This window comes from Calypte anna, chromosome 20, assembly GCF_003957555.1.
Source record: "Calypte anna isolate BGI_N300 chromosome 20, bCalAnn1_v1.p, whole genome shotgun sequence".
Classification (NCBI taxonomy): domain Eukaryota; kingdom Metazoa; phylum Chordata; class Aves; order Apodiformes; family Trochilidae; genus Calypte; species Calypte anna.
Window position 1 is genome coordinate 13,911,202 of NC_044265.1, and position 19,322 is coordinate 13,930,523.

General features: G+C 57.3%; 1 protein-coding gene across 4 annotated transcripts in view; it reads left to right on the forward strand.

Annotated features, from left to right (window-relative positions):
* The window catches only part of HELZ2 (helicase with zinc finger 2), a 28,714-nt gene continuing 9,392 nt past the window's right edge, over positions 1 to 19,322 (forward strand). The window contains exons 1-11 of one of the 4 annotated variants that reach the window (XM_030462915.1): positions 19 to 48; positions 121 to 207; positions 1,238 to 1,672; positions 8,312 to 9,444; positions 9,538 to 9,721; positions 10,074 to 10,181; positions 10,761 to 11,284; positions 11,643 to 12,275; positions 13,044 to 13,827; positions 14,268 to 14,343; positions 15,701 to 19,211. In XM_030462915.1, coding sequence (XP_030318775.1) covers positions 8,450 to 9,444; positions 9,538 to 9,721; positions 10,074 to 10,181; positions 10,761 to 11,284; positions 11,643 to 12,275; positions 13,044 to 13,827; positions 14,268 to 14,343; positions 15,701 to 19,211 — 6,815 coding nt within the window. In that variant the 5' untranslated portion in view covers positions 19 to 48; positions 121 to 207; positions 1,238 to 1,672; positions 8,312 to 8,449. Of the gene's footprint in view, positions 208 to 1,237; positions 1,673 to 3,429; positions 3,592 to 3,905; positions 3,986 to 8,311; positions 9,445 to 9,537; positions 9,722 to 10,073; positions 10,182 to 10,760; positions 11,285 to 11,642; positions 12,276 to 13,043; positions 13,828 to 14,267; positions 14,344 to 15,700; positions 19,212 to 19,322 lie in introns of those variants that run through there. The other 3 variants (XM_030462913.1, XM_030462912.1, XM_030462911.1) reach the window with 3 other exon arrangements.

A 19,322-nucleotide genomic window follows, 5' to 3' on the forward strand; every position in this document is an offset into this window, starting at 1 on the left:
TTCAGAGAGTGCCATCGTCCCTTCCTCCCGGCTCCGTATGGGGACAGGGTGAGGATGTCGGCCCCGGGGACACACAAGTGGTTGTGATCACTCTGAGCCTCTTCTCGCCTCTCCCTCCAGCCTGAGCAGCGGTGCTGAGCCAGCTGCGGAGGGAAGCTCTGGGACACCCTGCACCCGCCGGCTCTGCTGTGGATTAAACCCACCCAGGTTCTGCAGGGACTGGGAGGGGATGACTGGGGGGGTGGGAAGGGGGTGGCTGCAGGGACCTCCTGGATCCACTTTAAGGGTGTCTGAGGTGGTATCAAAGCACGGGGCAGGGGTTGTGGCATCTCCAGGTTGGTGTGAGCAGTGCTGGGGACATGGCACTGGGGAGCAAGTGCCGGAAGGGAGCTTGCAGCTGCATTTCCCTGGCTCCACACACCTTTCCCTGCCCCGGAGACTACAGACAGCTTCACCAGCACAGCATTCCCAGGGCGGGGGTAGTTTGCCCGGCGAGGCAGCTCTTCCTAGGGGTGTAAACAGCTCTGTGAGCAAGAAAAGCTCCGCAGGCAGACTTGGGCTGGTGCAATCCTCCCCTCTCTTTGCAGCAGCTGCTGTCGCAGCCGGACAGGGCAGTGCTGGTGGTGCTGGCTCCAGGATCCCTGGAGAGACGGACTGGGATGCTCCTCAGAGCACCGCAGGGCTGCCCCGCTCTGCCGGGGGTGGCTGGGTGCTTGCAGACTGGCGGTAACTGGGAAGGCTGGGACTGAGCTGGGAGGAGGTAAAGCAAGAGGAAATTTCCCAGGGTGTTCTGGTAACAGAGATTATCCTTTAGTGTGTGGATGATTTGCCCTGGGCTGGATGCAGCAAGGATGTGGGGCTTGAGCAGCTCTGGCCTGTGGAGAGAGGTCCTGTGGTTGGTTTGTCCCCTGGTTCTTCAGCCCTGGTTTCAGCCAGGGTGGTAAAGCAGCCTCAGCATCCTTCAGCCAGCAGCAGCACCGAGAGCCGGGGCTCTGTGCTAGGGACCCTCCTCCCCCCCCAGCTACCCTGGGCTCATGGGCAGGAGAAGCTCCAGCATCTTCCCAGGAGACCCTCCCAGCTCCCAGCTTGCCCTCAGGGAGCGTGGTCAGGGCTGGGGGCTGCAGCCGAGCCCCCCCTCCCCGAGCAGCAGCTATGCTTTCGCGGGGAAACCCCTCCGTGTGGCTGGGAGAACGGAAACCGAAACTCAAGGCTCGGTGTTTGTTTATCTAAAAATCAGCAGATCCTGGGTTTCGGCTTCCCCCCCCGTGACGTTTGTCGAGGCGGTGACGCAGCTTTGCCTCCTCCCTGCTCCGGCTGCGGCTGCCGGCACAGGCAGCGCCTTCCTCCTCCTCCTCCTCCTCCTCCCTGCGCCAGGGATTATGGAGCAGCAGAGCTCGCCTTGCCCACCGGCTTTCTTCTCTGATTCTGTCACCTTTCTGTGCATGCCAAGCAGGGCCAGAAGCTTTCTGTGAGATAGTGAAAGCTGTTTGCTACTGGGGCTGGAGCTCTAGGGAAAATATTCCACCTATAAAACTGGAGTGAAGCCTCCAATTGTCCCACCTGTAAAATCGGAATGAAACCTCCAAATACTCCACCTGTAAAACTGGAGTGAAGCCTCAGTGCCAAGCCTGGCGTCCTGGCACTGACTCTTCTGGCTCTGGCATCTTAGGAGGTGAGAAAGTTGTTCAAGGGTATTTTCTCCCTTGGTTTTTTTTTAGTTTGTTTTTTGTGGTTCCCCCCCCCCCCCAGCTGCCTGCTGCTGTTTGGGCTGTTACCGAACCATTTGCTGTGGTTTGGAGGTGGTGCTGTGGAGAGGAGAATTTCTGCCTAGGGGCAACACAACCCAGGACAGGCCCTGTCACTGTCCCATGTCCTGTGCTCCCCCCATGTCGGGGCTGAGGACCAGAGCCAGAGCCCTTCCCAGCTCTTTGGCCTCGCTCAGCTCCAGGGCTGCATCTTCCCAGAGAAAGGGGCCCCTGACCTGCCCTGACCCATACCCTGCTCACGGCAGCTGCAAGCAAAGAAAGGCCAGGAGGCTCCTTCCTGGGCAGGAAAGCCAAGCCTGGGAGATCCCTGGGGTCAGATCCTGCTTGCTCCTTGCTGAGGAAACGCTGAGCAGAGCAGGGTGCAGGCAGTGACCCAGGCTTTGGGGCACAGACCAGGGGGGCTGGTTGCCCAGGGAATGTCCAGTTCCCATGGCCACCCACCACTCTGGTGGGGTCCAGCCAGCACCCACCAGCCTGAGCAGCCCCTCACCCCTCCCTGGTGGGAAAACCCCTTTCCCTCGGGGCTCCCCGACAGGAGGTTCCTCCGAGGCAACCCCTGGGTGTGACCACACGAAGCTGGAGGCTAAAAAAACATCGTTTCACTTCCTCCTTCTTTCACTGACAACAAACGTGCCTGCAACTGGTTCCTGCCCCTCATTCCCCCCCCAGGCGTGCCCCGTGGGATGCTCCCTGGGGGTTCCTCTTCCTGTTTCAAAGGCGAGTTTGAGTTTTTCTTTCCCTTGCTGGCTCTGCTTTTGTGTGGGGGCTTTTGAGCAGTGTCCCCAAGCACGATGTGCCAGTCCCAGTCCGTCGGTGGAGGGGTCGAACCGCGTTGCTGTCAGCAAGGAAACTTTTCCTCCGGTGCCTGCCGTCTTTCCCAGTGGCTCCTGGTTGGAGGTGTGGTAGTTTGAAGTTTGGCCTGGTTGCTTTCCAAGAGCTTGCTGCTGCCCGCTGGCATGAGGATAACTTTCTGAGGTGGGAAGGTTGGGGCCTGGCTCGTCACTGTGTCCAGCACAGCGTCTGCCCTGCAGGTCGGTGCTCTGGAACCCTGGGGACCTGGCTGGTGGGATGATGCTGTGCTGCACCCCCAGGCTGTTCTGTGGTCCTGAGGCTGGGGGGGGGGTGTTAGAGTAACCCCCTGGGCTTTTTACTTGAGTCCTTGTGTTTTGGCGGGGTGTCAGGCTGCAGCGTGAGCATGGGTTAACTACCCTGGGTTAACTACCCTGGGTTAACTACCCTTAATTTCCCATGCTGGAGAAGGGTGCTGCTTTGTGCAGTGCTGGGGCCACTGCAGGTGTGGCTTGGTGACCTGGGGGGGCTGAGGAGTCCCCACATCCCGGGTGCTGAGCACTAGGAGATGGTGCTTGAGCAGTGGCATGTGCTTGCAAACCAGGGTGCAGGTTCTCACCCCCTCAGGGTGTGGGTGCTGCCACCCTGCAGGGAGCCCGAGGAGTCTCTGCTGGCCTGGGAGCTGGGGGTGGATTTGGGTTGTTAGTTTGGTTTGGTTGTTTGGTTTTTGTTTGTTTTCGTTTGGGTTTGTTTTTTGGTTTTTGTTTTTGTTGTTGTTGGTTTGGGTTTTTTTTTGACTCATGGTTGTAGGCAGGAAAAAAGAATGGAAAATGAAAGTGCTGATGAGCGGAATCGAAACGGGCGCTTTGCCCCTCCCAGAAGCCCTTTTTAAGCTGAGGCCGTCGGGCTCCGGGGCTGGAGTGGGGACGGGGACGTCCGGGCTGAGCATCGGTGCTGCCGCCGTCCCGTTTCACATTCCTCTGATTATTCCTCGGTTCCGAGCGCTGCAGCGAGGGAAAACTTCGACCCCCGGCGGGTGAGCAGCGGCCGCCGGTCCCGGAGCATCCCCTTGGGCTGGGGGAGCCGGGCGGGAAACGCGTCCCTGGATGTGCCGGGTGTGGGACATAGGACTGGGATGGGAGATTGGTACCCCCGGGTGGGAGCTGCCCATCCGCACCCCCTCCGCTCCCTACCCGGTACCGGCTCCCCCCCGCCCCGCTGCCGCCCGGTGCCGGCTTCTCCCACCCCCAACCCCGCCCCGGTGCCGGCTCCCCCGGTGCCGGCGGGCGGGGAGGGCCGGGGCGGGGCCGCCGTGATGCAATTTCCGCGAAGTCCAACCCCGGTTTGAATGCGGGGGGAGCCCAGAAACGAGATCGGAGGTGGTGGCGAGTCCCCCGGGTCGATCCCCCCCCTTCCCGGCCGCGGCAGCGGTGAGAGCGGCGGTGGGTGGGGGGGCTGCGCAGCACCCTGGGGTGCTTTGGGATGCTGTCGGGCTCAGGGTGCTGCCTATAGCCCTACGGTGTGTTTTGGGGTGCTGCAAGGCGTGGGGTGCTCCGCGGCGGTGCTGGGTGCTCATCCCGCTCCAGCTTGCAGCATCCGTGCCCCTGCTGCGGTCCCTTGGGAAAGGAGGAGGGGGGAAAGCAGGGTCAGGGAGCAGGTTTTGGGGTGCAAAGCCGGGGGCTGGAGTGCGGGGAGCTGCTGGATTGCTTGGGGTGCACGGTGCTGGCTCTGGTGAGCGATCCTGGCAGCTCTCCCCTTCCTGCTTCCCGGCTTTGGGGTCTTGGAGCTGCCCGGGAACTTTTTATAGTTGATAAAGCAAACGCAGTGTCTGGGGGGTGCAGCTGTCGGAGAGGGGGCTGTGCACAATGAGGGGGGCTCGGTGCTTGCCCACCGACTCGGGCAGTGGTGTCAGGGCTGTCACCTGGCAGCAGCCAGGCTGTCAGGTTTGTGGCAGCTCTGCTGGTGGGACCCGGAGTGAAAGTGGCTTATTGGAAAAGGCTGTGGAGAGGAGGGGGCTCGGAGCCCCCTGAGGCTGCTTTTGTCCTGCAGGGATGTGCCAGAGGGGCCCCAGCTTTGGTGTAGTCAGGAGGAAAACTGCAGGTGAGGGGTGGCACCAGGCAGACCCCCTGGGACAGCTGCCACCATGCAGCAGCTCTACCACAAGTGCCAAACCCTTGTAGCAGCACCGTTTTTGGGGTGCTCAGGGATGCTGCCCTGCTCTCCTGTCACTGCTCTCCTGTCACTGCTCTCCTGTCACTGCTCTCCTGTCACTGCTCCAAGGGGAAAAACTCCCCAGGTGCCAGGATCTGGTGCACTGAGACTCCTTCAGTGCCCGGGTCCAGTGCTTGGCCAGGACCCACACCCAGGGTGCAGTGCCATGGTCCCCTGAGACACACAAGGTGTGCCCCTGGCTGTCCCCATCCCCTCAGGGGGCTGTCCCAGCGTTCTGACCCACATTGCTTGCTCAGATCGAGGGGCACTTGGCTCTCTCTGGCGCAGTGTGTTGCCCAATCTCCTGTCAATAATTAATCGAGGCAAGACCTGACAGAAGGGCTGCCTTCCCCCGGGATGGCAGAGGGGCTGTGGAGCAGCAGGACTCGGCTGCCACAGCCGGGATCCAGCTCCCCATTTCCAGGGAAATGTGATTATCCCTGGCGGCAGCACGGCCCTGCCAGGTGCCTGCCAGGGGATGATACTCAGACACAGCATGGCCAAGCCCTGACCCAAAGCATTTTCCCAAGCAAGGAGGAAATGCCACGAGTGAGATGGTGGTGTGGGCTGGTTTGGTTTGCTTTGGTTTGCTTTGGTTTGCTTTGGTTTGCTTTGGTTTGGTTTGCAGCAAGGCCAGAGCAGTGCTGGGCAGTGGGTGCCTGTGTCAGTGCCCAGGAAGGGTGGGTTCAGATCCTGGCCCTGATGGGCTGTGGGGTGTTGCAGAGCTGGGGGTACCATGACCCATCCCCTCCCTCTGCCCTGGTGCCTTCTTTCACCCATCAGCAGGGTACAAGTGGCTTTAAACTCCAAGTGGCTTTTCAGGACCAATGTAAAGAAGGTTGTTTTGCTTAAAATGTACAAAATTTCACTTGCAAATCAGTCTGTGGCTTGCGAGTCACTATTCCTCTCAATCAGCTCCCACCTGCCTCTGGGCACTTGGATTTTGCCCTGCTGATATCAGTTTCAGTACTGGTAGGACAGTTACAGTGTACCTCCCAAGCTTCCTTGTTCCCTGCATCCCTTTCCTACCCAGGCTTCGACTGCTAAAGCTCCCGTAGCTTTCACCTTTTTTGCCTTCCTTTCTTCATTGTAAAGAGAAAAAGTTTTTAATCTGGCTTCAGTGCCTGTGCTGTGCGGAGACTTTAAGAGGGTTTTTCACTTCCCCTTCCTCTTCCCTCCCACCTCCGGGCCCAGAGCATGTTCTGGCAGCTTGCTCAAAATCAAATGCTTTCTTAAAAAAATAAACAGTGAGGGAATTGACCCTTTAAAGGCAGAATATTCCCTCTTAGCTTTTTCAAACTGGGATGCCGTGCCTGGGCATGAATACCAGTAACAGCCCAGCTGCCCTGTGTGGTCTTTATGGGGAGTTCTTGGAGCCTTTAACCGAGCAGGTCGGTGTTGTTGCTGCTGCAGGACTCTGTCTCCTCAGGGCCCTTGGCTGTGGACATCCTGGGAGCTCAGCTCCTGCTTCACAGAGCCAAGTGCCAGCGATCAGATTTCATCCTCTCTCATGTGCATTACTGAGGTATTTTGGAGTTTTCACCAGTGGCGGAGTTGCACAGATCCTGGACTTGAGTGCCTCTCCCAGGAGGGCTCATCCCATGGAGGAGAGTTCCAGCGGAAGGAAGGTGAAGCTGAAGGAGAGCAAAGAAAGAGCTTTTGAGCCCTGTGCAGCAGCTTGGCTACAGAGAATGTTTTCTTCCCATGACCGTGACCTTGTTACCATCAGAGGATGGGGGTGCCCTGGCTCTGCTCCGGCCCCTTCCCTGCTCTGGGATTGCTCTTCCTTAGCACTTGTGCTGTGTTCACATCCAGCAGTTCTGCTGGGGCTTTGGGCCCGGGTACCCACAGGATCCAGGTGGTGCTGCCTGGGCAGGACCAAGGTGGGCCCAGCAGGTGGGTTTGGACAATGTCTGGCTGAGAGGCTCAGCCAGAGCCAGGCTGCTTGTCTGGCTACAGCTCATGCTTTGGGTCAGGGTTGCCAGCCTGGTGAGGAGGGCTGCAAGCACCAGTTTGGAAATGAAGATGCAGAGATGAGCTGAGGTGTTTGAGCTCAGGATGGAGCTGGTGGTGTGGCACAGTGACCCGAATTGTGGTGGGGGGTGGCCCTTGCACTGCCACAGGACCCTGCCACCGAGTCTTGCAGCTTGCAGGAACAGCAAGGAGGAGTTGTGCCCAGCACCGGGCTCACTGCCAGACCTCGAGAGATAAACAGGGATGGTGTTTATCTACCGAGCGTGTGTCCGACCTGGTGTGTGGCAGGGAAGTGGGAGTGGGAGATTCCTACCCTGTGGGGCAGCAGTTGGGTGCTGCAGCACTGGGGTGGGATGTGAGGAGCTTGCTCTGGGTGCACTGGGAGAGTGGGTGATGCTCCCCTGTAGTCCTGGCTCAGTGTTTGCTGCTGGGCAGCAGCTTCAGCACCAAGCACCAAGCACCCTGCTCATCCCAGCATGGGCAAAGGAGCCTTCATGGACAGAACAGAAATGTATTCCTGCAGAAGCAGCACAAAGTTTGGCTCCTTGCTCTGTTGTCTGCCAGACTCAGCCATAAACACCCTCTCTTCATGTGTGTTTTTGGAGAGCCTGTGGCCCAAGAGCTCCTTCATGGCTGCAGGATGGAAGCCCGAGGCAGATGCATGGCATGAGGCTGGTGGCTTTGCTTGGCACCAAACGCTGCCCAGGGTGCTGCCTTTACCCTAAGGTGGGGGATCCCAGCCACCAAACCCTGCAGCATCATCCCAGGGATGCTCCTGGCCTCTGGTTACCCAGGAAACTGCTGCCAAATGCCTGGCCGGTGGCCGGGGCAGGCAGGGAGCCATGAGTCACCTTCCCCACCTCCCAGCTCGGCTCTCCCAGCCGGATGTTTACCGAGCTGTCACCAGAGAAGATGCCAGCAGGTCCCTGTTCCAGCATGCCCCTCTGCTGGCCTTGGGTGCTGCATCCGAGGAGCAAAGAGGGCGGGTGCTTGGTTAATTAATTCCAATTAATCTTGCATGCTATAGGGGGAGATGGACTTGGGGGTCGGAGCTGGGTTTATCCTGCTCAATGTGGGGCTGCCTGGCTAGACTGGGGGGAGAGCAGGAAAAAGAAGAGAAAGTTGGCAGGAATGGACTGAAGTGGGGGAGGCATGGGCAGCGGGAAGAGGGAATCGAATCATCCGGACACGGTCCATGAGGAGGTTGGTGGTGGCTGTGGGGACCGTGCTGGACCCTCCAGGGCAGCCTGTGCTGCTGCTGGCAGCTCTCCTGGTAAATGCTGGTGGTTTGCAAGCTGCAGCACAATGGGACTGAGCTGAGCCCTGCCCAGAGCCCTTGCCATGCTGACGGATCTCTGTAGGACACAGTCCCTTGGGACTGGAGGGTCAGTGGGGCTGGATGAGCAGATCCCAGGTGCTTGGGTGTTAAGGGTGAGGGCCCTGGAGGGGTTTGGGTGGTGGTTGGTGTTCCCTACTGCTTACTGGTGCGTGGGGCCAGGCTGTGCTGGTGGCTCAGCCAGGAACCAGGTGATGTTTCCTGCCTAGTGACTTGTTCCTTGTTTCCTTGTCAGGCTTTGTGGACTCACACCAATGGCTGGCAGGTACGTAGCGAGCTAGGACACGGCCTCTCCATGGCACCTCCTTCCCCCGGCATCACCTCATAGGAACTTCCCGCCATCACTTTCACCCCACTCAAGCCAGCGCCCAGCATGCCGACGGCCAAGGGCCCGGCCGTGCCTCTGGACGGCCTCCAACAGCAACTGGAGCTGCGCCTGGTCTGCTCCAAGTGCAGCGTGAAGGAGACCGAGATCGTTTACCTGCTGCGGGAGGTGGAGCACAGGTGCATGTACGAGATCCTCCTGGCCCGTTACCGCCGGAGCGCCTCATGGAAGAAGGTGTCCCGGCGGCCGGGCTTCCCCCAGCCGGCCCGCTACGCCGTCTGCCGCTACTTTGTGGAGGGGTCGGGCTGCACCAAGCACAAGAACCAGTGCACCTTTGCCTGGAGCCAGGAGGAGGCCACGGTCTGGAATTTCGAGCGGGAGCGGAAGCTGGAGCGGTGGCAGCTGAAGGCGGCGGTGCTGGAAGCACAGCTGGGGGGTCACCCCGCCGCCCCCTGCCCCGTCGCCAGCGTCGCCGGCGAGATCATCAGCGAGTTCGGGGGCCACTTCCAGGAGATCTGCAAGCCTTGCTTCCTGGGCCGCCCCCAGCGCATCTCGGCGGGTGGGCAGGGGCGGCTCTGCGAGTCCCACCGGGCCTGGGACCCGCTCCTGGTGCATGTGGTGTCGGACAGCCGGAGGCGGCTGCAGTACACGGCCGTCCGACCCTGCCCCGACTTCATCCCCACCCTCAACTACTGCCACTTCGTCTCGAGGGGAAAGCCCTGCCGGCACGGCCCCCGGCGCTGCCAGTACGCACACAGCGAGGTGGAGATGGCTGTCTGGCGGGCCGAGAGGGAGCAGGGCCTGCAGCGCTCTGACCTGATGCCGCCAGCCACCGGGCCCTGCAGCACCAGCGGCAAGCCGCCAACTCCGGCACCGGTGCGCTTCTACTGCCGGCTCTGCCTGGTGACCTTCAGCTCCCAGGAGAGCTTCGAGAGCCACTGCTCCTCCGTGGAGCACCTGCAGATGCTCTCGGCTGACACCTCCGTCCAGTGGGTCCATCGCGCCCCGCCGCTGGGGCTGACCAAGTTCTCGCTGTGCAGCAGGTAAGGAGCCACCCCTAGAAGAGGGTCCCCAGGGACGCCCCCGACCAGCGCCACCAGGTCTGAGTGGCACCTGGGACGCCTCTCTCCCGACAGAGTGGAGGTGTGCGAAATGGGGAAGAGCTGCACCAAGGCTCATTCTGCCGAGGAGCTTCAGGAGTGGATCCAGAGGGTGAAGGTGGCCACCAGGATAAAGAAGCAAGCGCTGAAGGAAGGGCTTTTGCCCTACCAGGACCAGCTCATTGCCGAGTACCAGATGTGTTCCAACGAGGTGTTGATTGTGAGTGGTGGGCAGCAGGGTGGGAGAAACCTCGTGTGTTAGAGCTTGGGAATGGAGCCCACCACCCCCCTGTTCTCACGGCCATGCAGGAAGGGATGTTGTTTGCCCCCTTCCTTCACTCCTTTTGCCTCCCTTGAGGTACGGTGTCCAGTTCTGGGGTCCGGAACACAAGAAGGACCAGGCTGCTGTGCCACGAGTGGGTCCTTGTGTTTCCTAAGGACTCTGAGCAGTGGTGGCTGAGGACGGAGCATGAGGATTTACTGAGGGTCCCCTCTCGGAGGCTGCAGCGTAAAGGCCAAAGGCCCCAGGACGCTGCCACCTTCAGTCCCGTTCCTCTCCTGCCTCCCCGCAGATGTCTGAGCACCTGGAGGGCGTCAGGGTCGTGTGTGAGCAGCCCCTGGAGGTGCAGTCGGAGGACAGGCGGGTGAAATACCGCTGGAAGTTCAGGGTTTTCTCTCAGGTAAGCCCAGACCTGCGCTGGAGGAGCTGCCAGGCCACACAAAGACCTTGGCCTCTCGGGCGGTGGTTTTTGGGTGTGTTTGTTTGTTAAATTAACTGTTTCTGCAAGCTGGGGAGTTGGGGTGTCTGGATGGGGACGTGTAGGGAGCATTCGGGAGCAGCTCAGGCTCAGGGGGTGCAGCCACCATGTCTCCTGTCTTGTCTGGTGTGGTGGGGCTGGGGAGGACGCGGCACCTCCCATGTTTCAGCACAAATAACACGATTTGGGTCCTTTCCAGCCTGGGATTTTGTGGTTGCTGGGGACAAGAGCCTGGGTCTGATTGCCCTCTCCAATGCTGGTGGGAGCAGACTGGCTCAGTTGCTGTACCACTGAAACCTGAGGGTCTTTAAGACCTTAAAAGGATCGCTGTGGGGTGGCACAAAGCATAAGCTCCTTTACAGTCTGCTGTAGGTCCAGGGCTGCATTTGGGTCCTGCAGCAGCTTTTGGTAGGAAACACTGCAGAGGGGAACATCATCAACCCCTGGGCTCTTCCCATGGGCTGCCCTAACCATTGTCCCTGTCTTCTCCTCCACTGGCAGATGCCTCTGCAGCACGTGGCACTACTGAAGAGGGAACCTGGAGTCAACTTCTACCTCTTGGGGAACGGGCTTTCCCGGGACCTCCAGTACCTTCGGGGGGAGTGTGTGGCCACTCTGCCTTCCTCCCCACCCACCTCCCTGGTGGAGGTCTGCATGGAGGGCTGTGCCCTGGGCGTCTTCGAGCAGTGGGTGGTGTTTGACTTTGGCAGACGCCCTGTCCTCAGGCAGAAGATCAAGGTGAAGGTGGGCAGGCGGGAGACCCCCCAGCATGTCCCCGGCAGCAGGGAGAGCAGCCGCCCCGTCAACTTCCTGAGGTGGGATAGAGGCAACCGGATCATTGTCCCCAGCCTGGTGAGGACCAGTGAAGACATGGATCTGCTGGCCAAGTACAAACCTCCTGCTCTGACACTGAACTACCAGCGTGAGGGTGCTGTGCCCGTCCCCATCACCCGGCTCAACTACCGTGAGAGGATGCACAGCTTCCTCTTCCGTGAGGAAGAAGCTGAACAGGCTTTGATTGCCAAGTAAGTGCCAGGCTTGGACCCAGAGGGGTTTCTCCTCGCTTGTAGGCCATGGGCCCATTGCTAACCCTCAGGGCCATGCTGCTATTGATGTCTCCATGTCCTCTGGGTTGGGTCCTGGAGCACCTTCCCAGAAAAATGGAAACCTGCTGAGAAAGCTGGTTGGCTGGGTAGTGACAGGAGGGGACAGGCTGGGTCTGGTCCTGTGGTCGTGGAACAGCTGGAATCACAGCTCCTGCCTTTGTGTCCTCAGGGGGGAACCCTCACCAGGTGTGGGTGACAATCCCATCTCCCCAGCAGGAGGGGATTGCTGGTGAGGGGCCGGTTCCCTGCTCTTCATTTGGGTGTTTCCTCCTTTCAGACTCAACCTGCGGGTCCTCATCTCACTGAGCCCCATGCTTGAAAGCCTTTCCATGGGGATGAAGTTTGCCCAGTCTGGTGAGCTCTTTGCTGAAGTGCCTACCCCTTATAACCTCTCACCAGACACAGATGAGGGATATCTGCTGAGCAGGTCTGTGCCCACTGCTTTCCTGGCCCTCGACCCACCTGAAGACAATCGGGTTTACGAGGTTATTGTGGAGCATAAAGCTACCACGGAGAAGACCATCTGGTTACAGATACCAAAGAGGTGCTGCTCAGAGCTGAACTTCAAGCCAAAAACCTCCCACAAGGTGGAGATCCAGTTCCAAATTGACCAGCTGCTGTTCCGGCAGTGGCACCAGGCTGTGGACCACCTCTTGGATGAAAAGCTGGTCCTCCCAGATGTTGCCAGTTGTTCTGTTCCCTACTCTCTTGGGTCACCACAGAAAGGCAATAGCAAGCAGAAACTGGCCATCTCCTTCATCACGGGCCAGGCAACCACCAGCCGGCAGGTCCCACCTCTCCTCATCTATGGACCTTTTGGAACAGGAAAGACATTCACCTTGGCCATGGCCACCATGGAGATCCTCAGGCAGCCCAACGCACGGGTGCTGATCTGCACTCACACAAACAGGTTAGCAGGGGGTGAGGAAAGCTCCTTTAGCACTTCCTGCTAGGAAGGAGCCTGGCACGGGTGGAAGTCTTTGAGGAAGAGGCAGTGAATTCCTGCCTTGTTATAAAATGGGGATGGGGTTGGGGAGACAGTCAGTTCTTTCTAGCATTTACCATATACTGAAAGAAGTAGAAAGCCGTGGTCTGACCTTGCTGGGATAATACTGTGCTCTCCTTGCCCTTGAAGACTTTCGTGCTCTGTGCACGTGCCAATTTTTTTACTTTTCCAGGGAGGGTTTGGGGGAAGAGGAAATGCGGATCCTCTCTGACTGCTGTTGGATTTGCCTCCAGAGAAACCAGGCCAAGATTGTTAAAATTAGAGCAGTTACTCTGGAAAGAGTGTCCACATCCACTCCTGCAGGCTGTTTTAATACATAATAGATGGGTGACTGCTAATCTTAGCCTGGTTCAGGCTCTCTGCTTGCACCAAACCTTCTGCAGCTCCTGTACACCCCACCCAGGCTGGGGGTTGGCTGTGGAAGGAGGGGTCTGGGTCCACAGAATTTGCTGGGTGATGCTCTAGTCTTGAGTTACCAACTCCTCTTTTAAACCATCCCCTCAAAATAGAACTGGTGGCTGCATGTACACCTCCTCCTTGCACGCCTGTGGGTGTCTCCTGTGACGGGCAGAGTTTGGGTGTTGTTGTTGGTTGTGCTTTGGGGTGGTGCTCATGGTGTTTGGAAACAGCACTCACAATTCTTCTCTGGGTTCCTCTTTCGTTCCCCTCCAGTGCTGCTGACATCTACATCCGAGAGTATTTCCATAACTACGTGACCAGTGGGCACCCGTGGGCTGTTCCCTTGAGGATCATATCCACGGACCGTCCCGTCAGCCTGACAGACCCCATCACTCAGATGTACTGCTGCCTCTCTGCAGACCAGCGCTCCTTCCGGCACCCCACGCAGGCAGAGATCGACAGGCACCACGTCATTATCACCACCTCCATGTTATCCAAGAACCTCAGGGTTGCTCCAGGCTACTTCACTCACATCATGATCGACGAGGCCGCTCAGATGCTGGAGTGTGAGGCTTTGGTTCCGCTCTCCTATGCCACGTTAAAGACCCGGATTGTCCTCGCTGGGGACCACATGCAGATCACCCCCAAGCTGTTTTGTGTCAGGGATGGGCAGTCAGCTGATCACACCCTCTTAAACAGACTCTTTCAGTTTTACCAGAAAGAGAGGCACGAAGTGGCCACCAAGAGCAGGATCATCTTCAATGAGAATTATCGTTCCACCGCAGGCATAATCGAGTTTGTCTCCAAACACTTCTACATTGGCAATGGCAATGCTATCCAAGCCAGTGGGAACATCCCTCCCCACCCTGAAATTTACCCACTCGTGTTCTGCCACGTGTCTGGAGTGGCTGAAAGGGACATGTCCATGCTTTCCTGGCACAACGCCTCCGAGATCATGCAAGTGATAGAGAAAGTAAAGGAGATCTATCAGAGGTGGCCAGATGAGTGGGGTGTCCGAGATCTGAAGAGGATCTGTGTGGTCTCCCATGGGATGCAGGTATGTAGGAGGACCAGGCATTCCCCACCTCAAAGGTCTCTGTGTACTCTGCTCTCTAAACACTCCCCAGTAAATGCTGGACTCTTATTTATGTGAAGTCTCCCTCTTGAGATAGTAAAAATAGGGAATTTGGGATCTTCCATGCCACCAGTGCTTTTCTGAGGTGCCTCCATTTGTGCCATGGGTGGTTGGAGAAGAGATGCCTCATGGTGGGATGGTTTGGTTGTAGATTTCTTTGGGTGTCCTTGAGGCAGGTTAACTGCTGGGCCAACTGGGAGCATGGGCTAAGCCAGCCCAGGGTGTGTGGCTGCTGTAGAGCAGCTTTCTAGGGCAACCTGCAGCCAAGAAGAGTAAAGGATGTTGGTGTTGAGTAGGGGGACTTCCTGAGCTGCAACTGCACTCAGTTGGGCCTCTTTTTTTTTTTTCTTTTTCCTTACCAGGTTTCTGCAACAAGACAAGAGCTGAGAAAGAAGCAGCTACAAGATGTGGTGGTAGAAAACTATGAGAACTTGCCAGGTTTGTGTCTCATGCAGTAGTTAGTCATGCCTGGCTGCATCTTGAGGTTTTCTGTGTGCTGGGGAGAGCTTTTGCAGTCATGTTGGCAGCCAGGAGAGTATTGCAGCTGCAGTCTCTGGGTCATGAGCAGGGGGAAGAGATGCTGGGCTGTTGGCAGAACTGTTTTTGGCATCTTAATGTTGTCCTCCTGGCTAAAATGTAAACTACCCAGCTGGTTTCAGGGCAGAATGCCCCTCTGGGAGGGGACCTGGGGCTCTGCAGCCACAGCAGCCCATGATGAGGAGGGAGGGAGTGCCTGGAAATCCTCTGGTTCATTTCCATCCCCTTCTGCTTGGTAATTCTGTGGGTTTTTTGGAAGTTCCTTTTTTGGGGGGGGGTGTCCTTACCTCAGTGAGTAAGGTTTCATGCTGAATTACAACTACACTCTGTTGTCAGCTCATTTAAAATATACCTTTAAATACCTTAAATATGGCTTTGTAGGAGGGTGAAAACCCTGTAAGTGGGATCCTGGGGAGCTGAGTATGTGTGAAACACATAAAATCCCCAAGTACCAGCAAGGGAGGATGCTAAGAGAAGGGAGTTGAAACCAGGATGGCTCGTGGGTATCAGTCACAGTGAGACAGCACATCCCAGCTCACTGAAGGAGAAGTCTGCTGCTCTGGGTGATGAGGGAGGGATAGGGCTGGCTTTGTCCTCAAGGACTTAGTTTCTACTGACTCATCTGAGGGTTTTTTTATTTTTTTATTTTTTATTCTTATTGTGCAGCTGGGACTCCTGGTGGTGAGAATAACTGACCCCTGGGGTGTGTTTCTCATCTCCACACCCTTTCTTTGCAGCCTCTTCCCAGCTCTGAAATCACCAGGGTGCCTCTTGCTGTTTGTTGTTTGTCATGGGATCAACAGAGCTGTTCTGGAGGGCAGAGGGATTCTTGGGAATGGTTACTGCTCTCATTCCTGACCCTCGGTTCCCCCAGAAACTTGGGATTCACAGCGAACTCTCCCTGTGTTTGTGAGGAGTGGCTGGGAGGGTGGCTTGGTGGCACAGAGGAGGCAAGGCTGCCCCATGGTGCTGGGCACTGCTCTGGGGCCCTTTCTCCTGTCTCCACGCTGCCTTTGACTCCCTGGTGCTTGGTTGGTGGTGGTGGCCTCGTGGTGTCTGTCCATCCTGGGTCACACCTGGAGGCCCTTTCGGTCCCCAGTTCCCCTTTATCCACACATCAGGTGGCTCCCGTGGCTCAGCCAAGTGTGGTTACATCAGCCCGTGGCCGTGTAACATGGTGCAGGTGGGCAGAGCACCAGGCAGGGGCTTCCCCATCGAGTTCCCATCAGCAACTTCTCCTTTGTCCCCTCTGGTGCAGGGAGGGAGTTCCGGGTCATCATCATCAGCACGGTCCACACCAGCGAGAGCCTGCGCGTCTCTGCCTCCCACCACCTGGAGTTCTTCAACGAAGCCAGGGTGCTCAACACCATCATGACCCGGGCTCAGTCCCTGGTGGTTGTGGTGGGGGACGCCGTGGCCTTGTGCTCCCACGGCCAGTGCAGCAAGGTCTGGAAGCGTTTCATCCAGCAGTGCATCGAGAAGCGGAGCATCCTCCCAGAGAGCCTGACGATGGCCCAGGTCAAACAGGCAGCGTGTGACAAGGAGAGCTGGAGCAGGAGGAGCCCAGAGGGGGACGAGGAGGACAGCGACACGGATTCCTGGAGCTCTGAGGATGAGAGCTTGAATCCCGATGATCCCATCCTCCAGGAGCTGTTAGATGAGAGCAAGAATGTGCTGGTGACGGTGTCTGAAGAAGGGCTGCTGAACGTGAAGTCTGAGGCATCAAGCCTGTGGAAAGGCAGGCAGGAATATGTCAGCTTCTCCTCTCAGACAATGCAGGAGTATCTGCACATGCACCCCAAAATGTACAAGAGGTGTGAGCTGATCAAAGAAGGCTTTGACAGAGCTTCTGCCTTCACCCTCAACGACTCCCCTGCCATGAGCATTCAGATCAAAGGCAGAGTTCACTGCGGAACGGCCTTCACCGGGGACGAGGTGCTGGTGGAGCTCCTGCAGAGCAGCACGGCTGAGAGCAGCAGCCACCACCCACAGGGGAAGGTGGTGGGCATACTGAAACGTGCCGAGAGGGAATGGACCTTCATCTGCATGAGGGATGAATTTGACCCCCGAGTGATGATACCCATCGATCCCACTGTCACCAAAATATTTGTCCCAGGCCTGAAAGAGAAACCCAACGTCATTCCCATCCGCAGACTTGTCAATGGGAAGTACCAAGTGGTCAGCTGTGAGAAGATCAGCCAGACCAGGAGAGGCCAGTTGTATTGTGTCCAGGTTATCTCCTGGAGGGAAGGGTTTTACTACCCTTTGGGGGTGGTAACGGAGATTCTGCACGCGGCGTCGACTTTGGAAGGAGGCTTAAAGATCCTGGACTTGGCATATGGTTTGGAGAGGAAATACCCAGCTGCTGTCACCAAGGAATCAGCCAGATACACCTCCAGCAGCAAACTGAACCTCACCAAGGAAAATCTGAGGGACTGTCGGAGTTACCTGACCTTCACTGTTGACCCCCATGGTGCCAGGGATTTGGATGATGCTGTCAGCATTAGGGATCTTGGGAGTCACTATGAGGTTGGGATCCACATTGCAGACGTGGCTGGTGTCATTCCCAAAGGCAGTGCCTTGGACTTGGAAGCAAAGAAGAGAAGTGTCACCTACTACCCTCCCAACCAGGAGCCTGTGTCCATGTTCCCACCCCACATTAGCCAAGATGTCTGCAGCCTCCTGCCCCAGAAAGACCGTCGGGTCATCTCCTTGTTTGTCACTGTAGAAAAGAAGACTGGTGAGATTTTAAAGGGCATCTTCACCATCTCTGTGATCTGCTCGGACAGGCAGATGTCCTACGAAGAGGCTGAGCTCTGCATTAAGGAACACTACAAGGGAACACCGGGGAGCCTTCGTTTCGACACCCTGGAGGACTGTGTAGCTGTGGCTTATCACTTCTCCAGGATTCATCGGAGGTGTCGGCTGCAGGAGGACTCTTTCTATGACCGTCTGGATGAGGGAAGCTCCCCAGGTAACAGGGAGTCCCATCAGATGATAGAGGAGTTAATGATCATGTTCAACAGTTTCGTGGCCGAGTTCCTCACCAACCAGGAGAACACCAGAAACATCACTCCTCTGCGGTGTCAGTGCGAGCCAAGCCTTCAGCAGTTAACACACATGAAAAACAAGTACAGCCACCTCGTTCCTTTGTCCATCCATCTTGTGCATCACCTGGGAGAGGTGCCTCCTGACCAGGACTCATCTGCAGTCACAAAGTTCAGCCTGCTGGCCCCCATCTGGGAGCACCTGCAGTCAGCTGCTAAAGTCCGTGACTTCCCCAAGATGCTCGACCTTGTTGTCACTGATGACATCCACCCAAAGCTGGCCCCTGTGGCCCTGGAGTTCAGGAGACTGCTCAGCCGCTCTTATTTCTGTCGCTCCAACTCCACTGTCCAGTCAAAAGTGGGTCACTACTCCCTTCACGTGGAAGCCTACACCTGGGCTTCCTCTCCCATCCGCCGGTACGTGGATGTCGTGCTCCAGCGGCACCTTCACTCCGTGCTCCACAAGAAGCCCATCACCTACTCCATGGATGACATCGAGTTCCTCTGTCATGAATTCAACAGGAAGAATTCTCAGGCAGTGACATACGAGAAGAGAGCCCGCTGCCTGCAGATGGCCACCCAGCTGAAGGGCCAGGTCCTGCAGAAGATCGCCTTCGTGGTGGATGTTGAAGGGGTGAGGAAGTGTTTCAAAGCCCTCTTCCCATTCAACAGAGAGAGCCTTCCGGATCCCCAGGTAATTAACTACAGGTCACTGCAGCTGGTAGAGCAGCCCCAGTTCTTCCAGGAGCGGAACTGCATCCGGCTGATGTGGAAGAGGAGGATGTACAGTATGGAGATGAAAAAGGAGCACAGCCTGTGCGAGGGACCGATCCGCGACCTCAGCGTCACCCTCTTTGGCACCCAGACTTGGCGGGACGTCCTGGCAGCCATCAGGCAGGAGGATTTTGAGACTGCAGCCTCCCTCCTGCAGAAGAGCCAGAAGCTCTTCCAGCGGCACATGGGCTTTGTGAAGAGGAGTTGGTGCTCTCACTACATGGAGCTCTCCCTGGAGCTGAGTGCCGGCGATGCGCTGCAGTTCCAGCTCAGCACAGATATCTACCGGGGCCTCCTGGTGCCCTTTGTGCAGCTCTGGTGTGTGACACCAGGTTTTGACATCTGCCTGCAGCACATGGAAAAGCCCATCGAGTGCTTCTCTGCCTACGCCACCCTGCCCTCCAAAGAGAAGTACAAGCATGCAGTGGAGTATTACAAGGTCTGGATGCCGATGAGTGCCATGGAGTCTGCTTCCTGTGCTGTGGCTGAAAACGACTCCATTGTCCTCCAGAACGTCAAAATAACCTGGGCAAAGCAAAGGACAAGCAAAGGACAGCTGCAAGGGAGCTTCCTCTTAGGCAAAAAATTTCTGGAGGACTGCTCCATTGAAGTGGACTTCAGCCACTGTTACCTGTGCATTCGCTTAGGTGGGCTGAAGCTTGGGAGGCTCCAAAGCGATGAGGAATGCCTTAGCCAGGGCCTCCAGGATCTGACTCTCCATGACAAGGGCAGGACAGAAGACAAACTGATGTTTGATCCTGATACCTACACCTGGGTGGCTCATGGGGTCACTGAGGAGTTCAGTGACGATGAGAAGTCAGACAGGACCGATCATATTACTGTGAACTTTTACATCCACTACATGTCCATGGAGAACATCCCCGTGGAAATCTCACAGGCCTCTGCCATGTTCACTGTGGAGCTCATACCAAAGATGTTGCCAGATGTGTAAGTGTCCTCAGGGCTTGTGTTCTGGCTAACCTGTCCATGTGGGGCCACAGCTTCCCCTTTGCTGCACCCACATGGGCTCTGCTTGCTCCTATGGCTGATCCCCTGAAA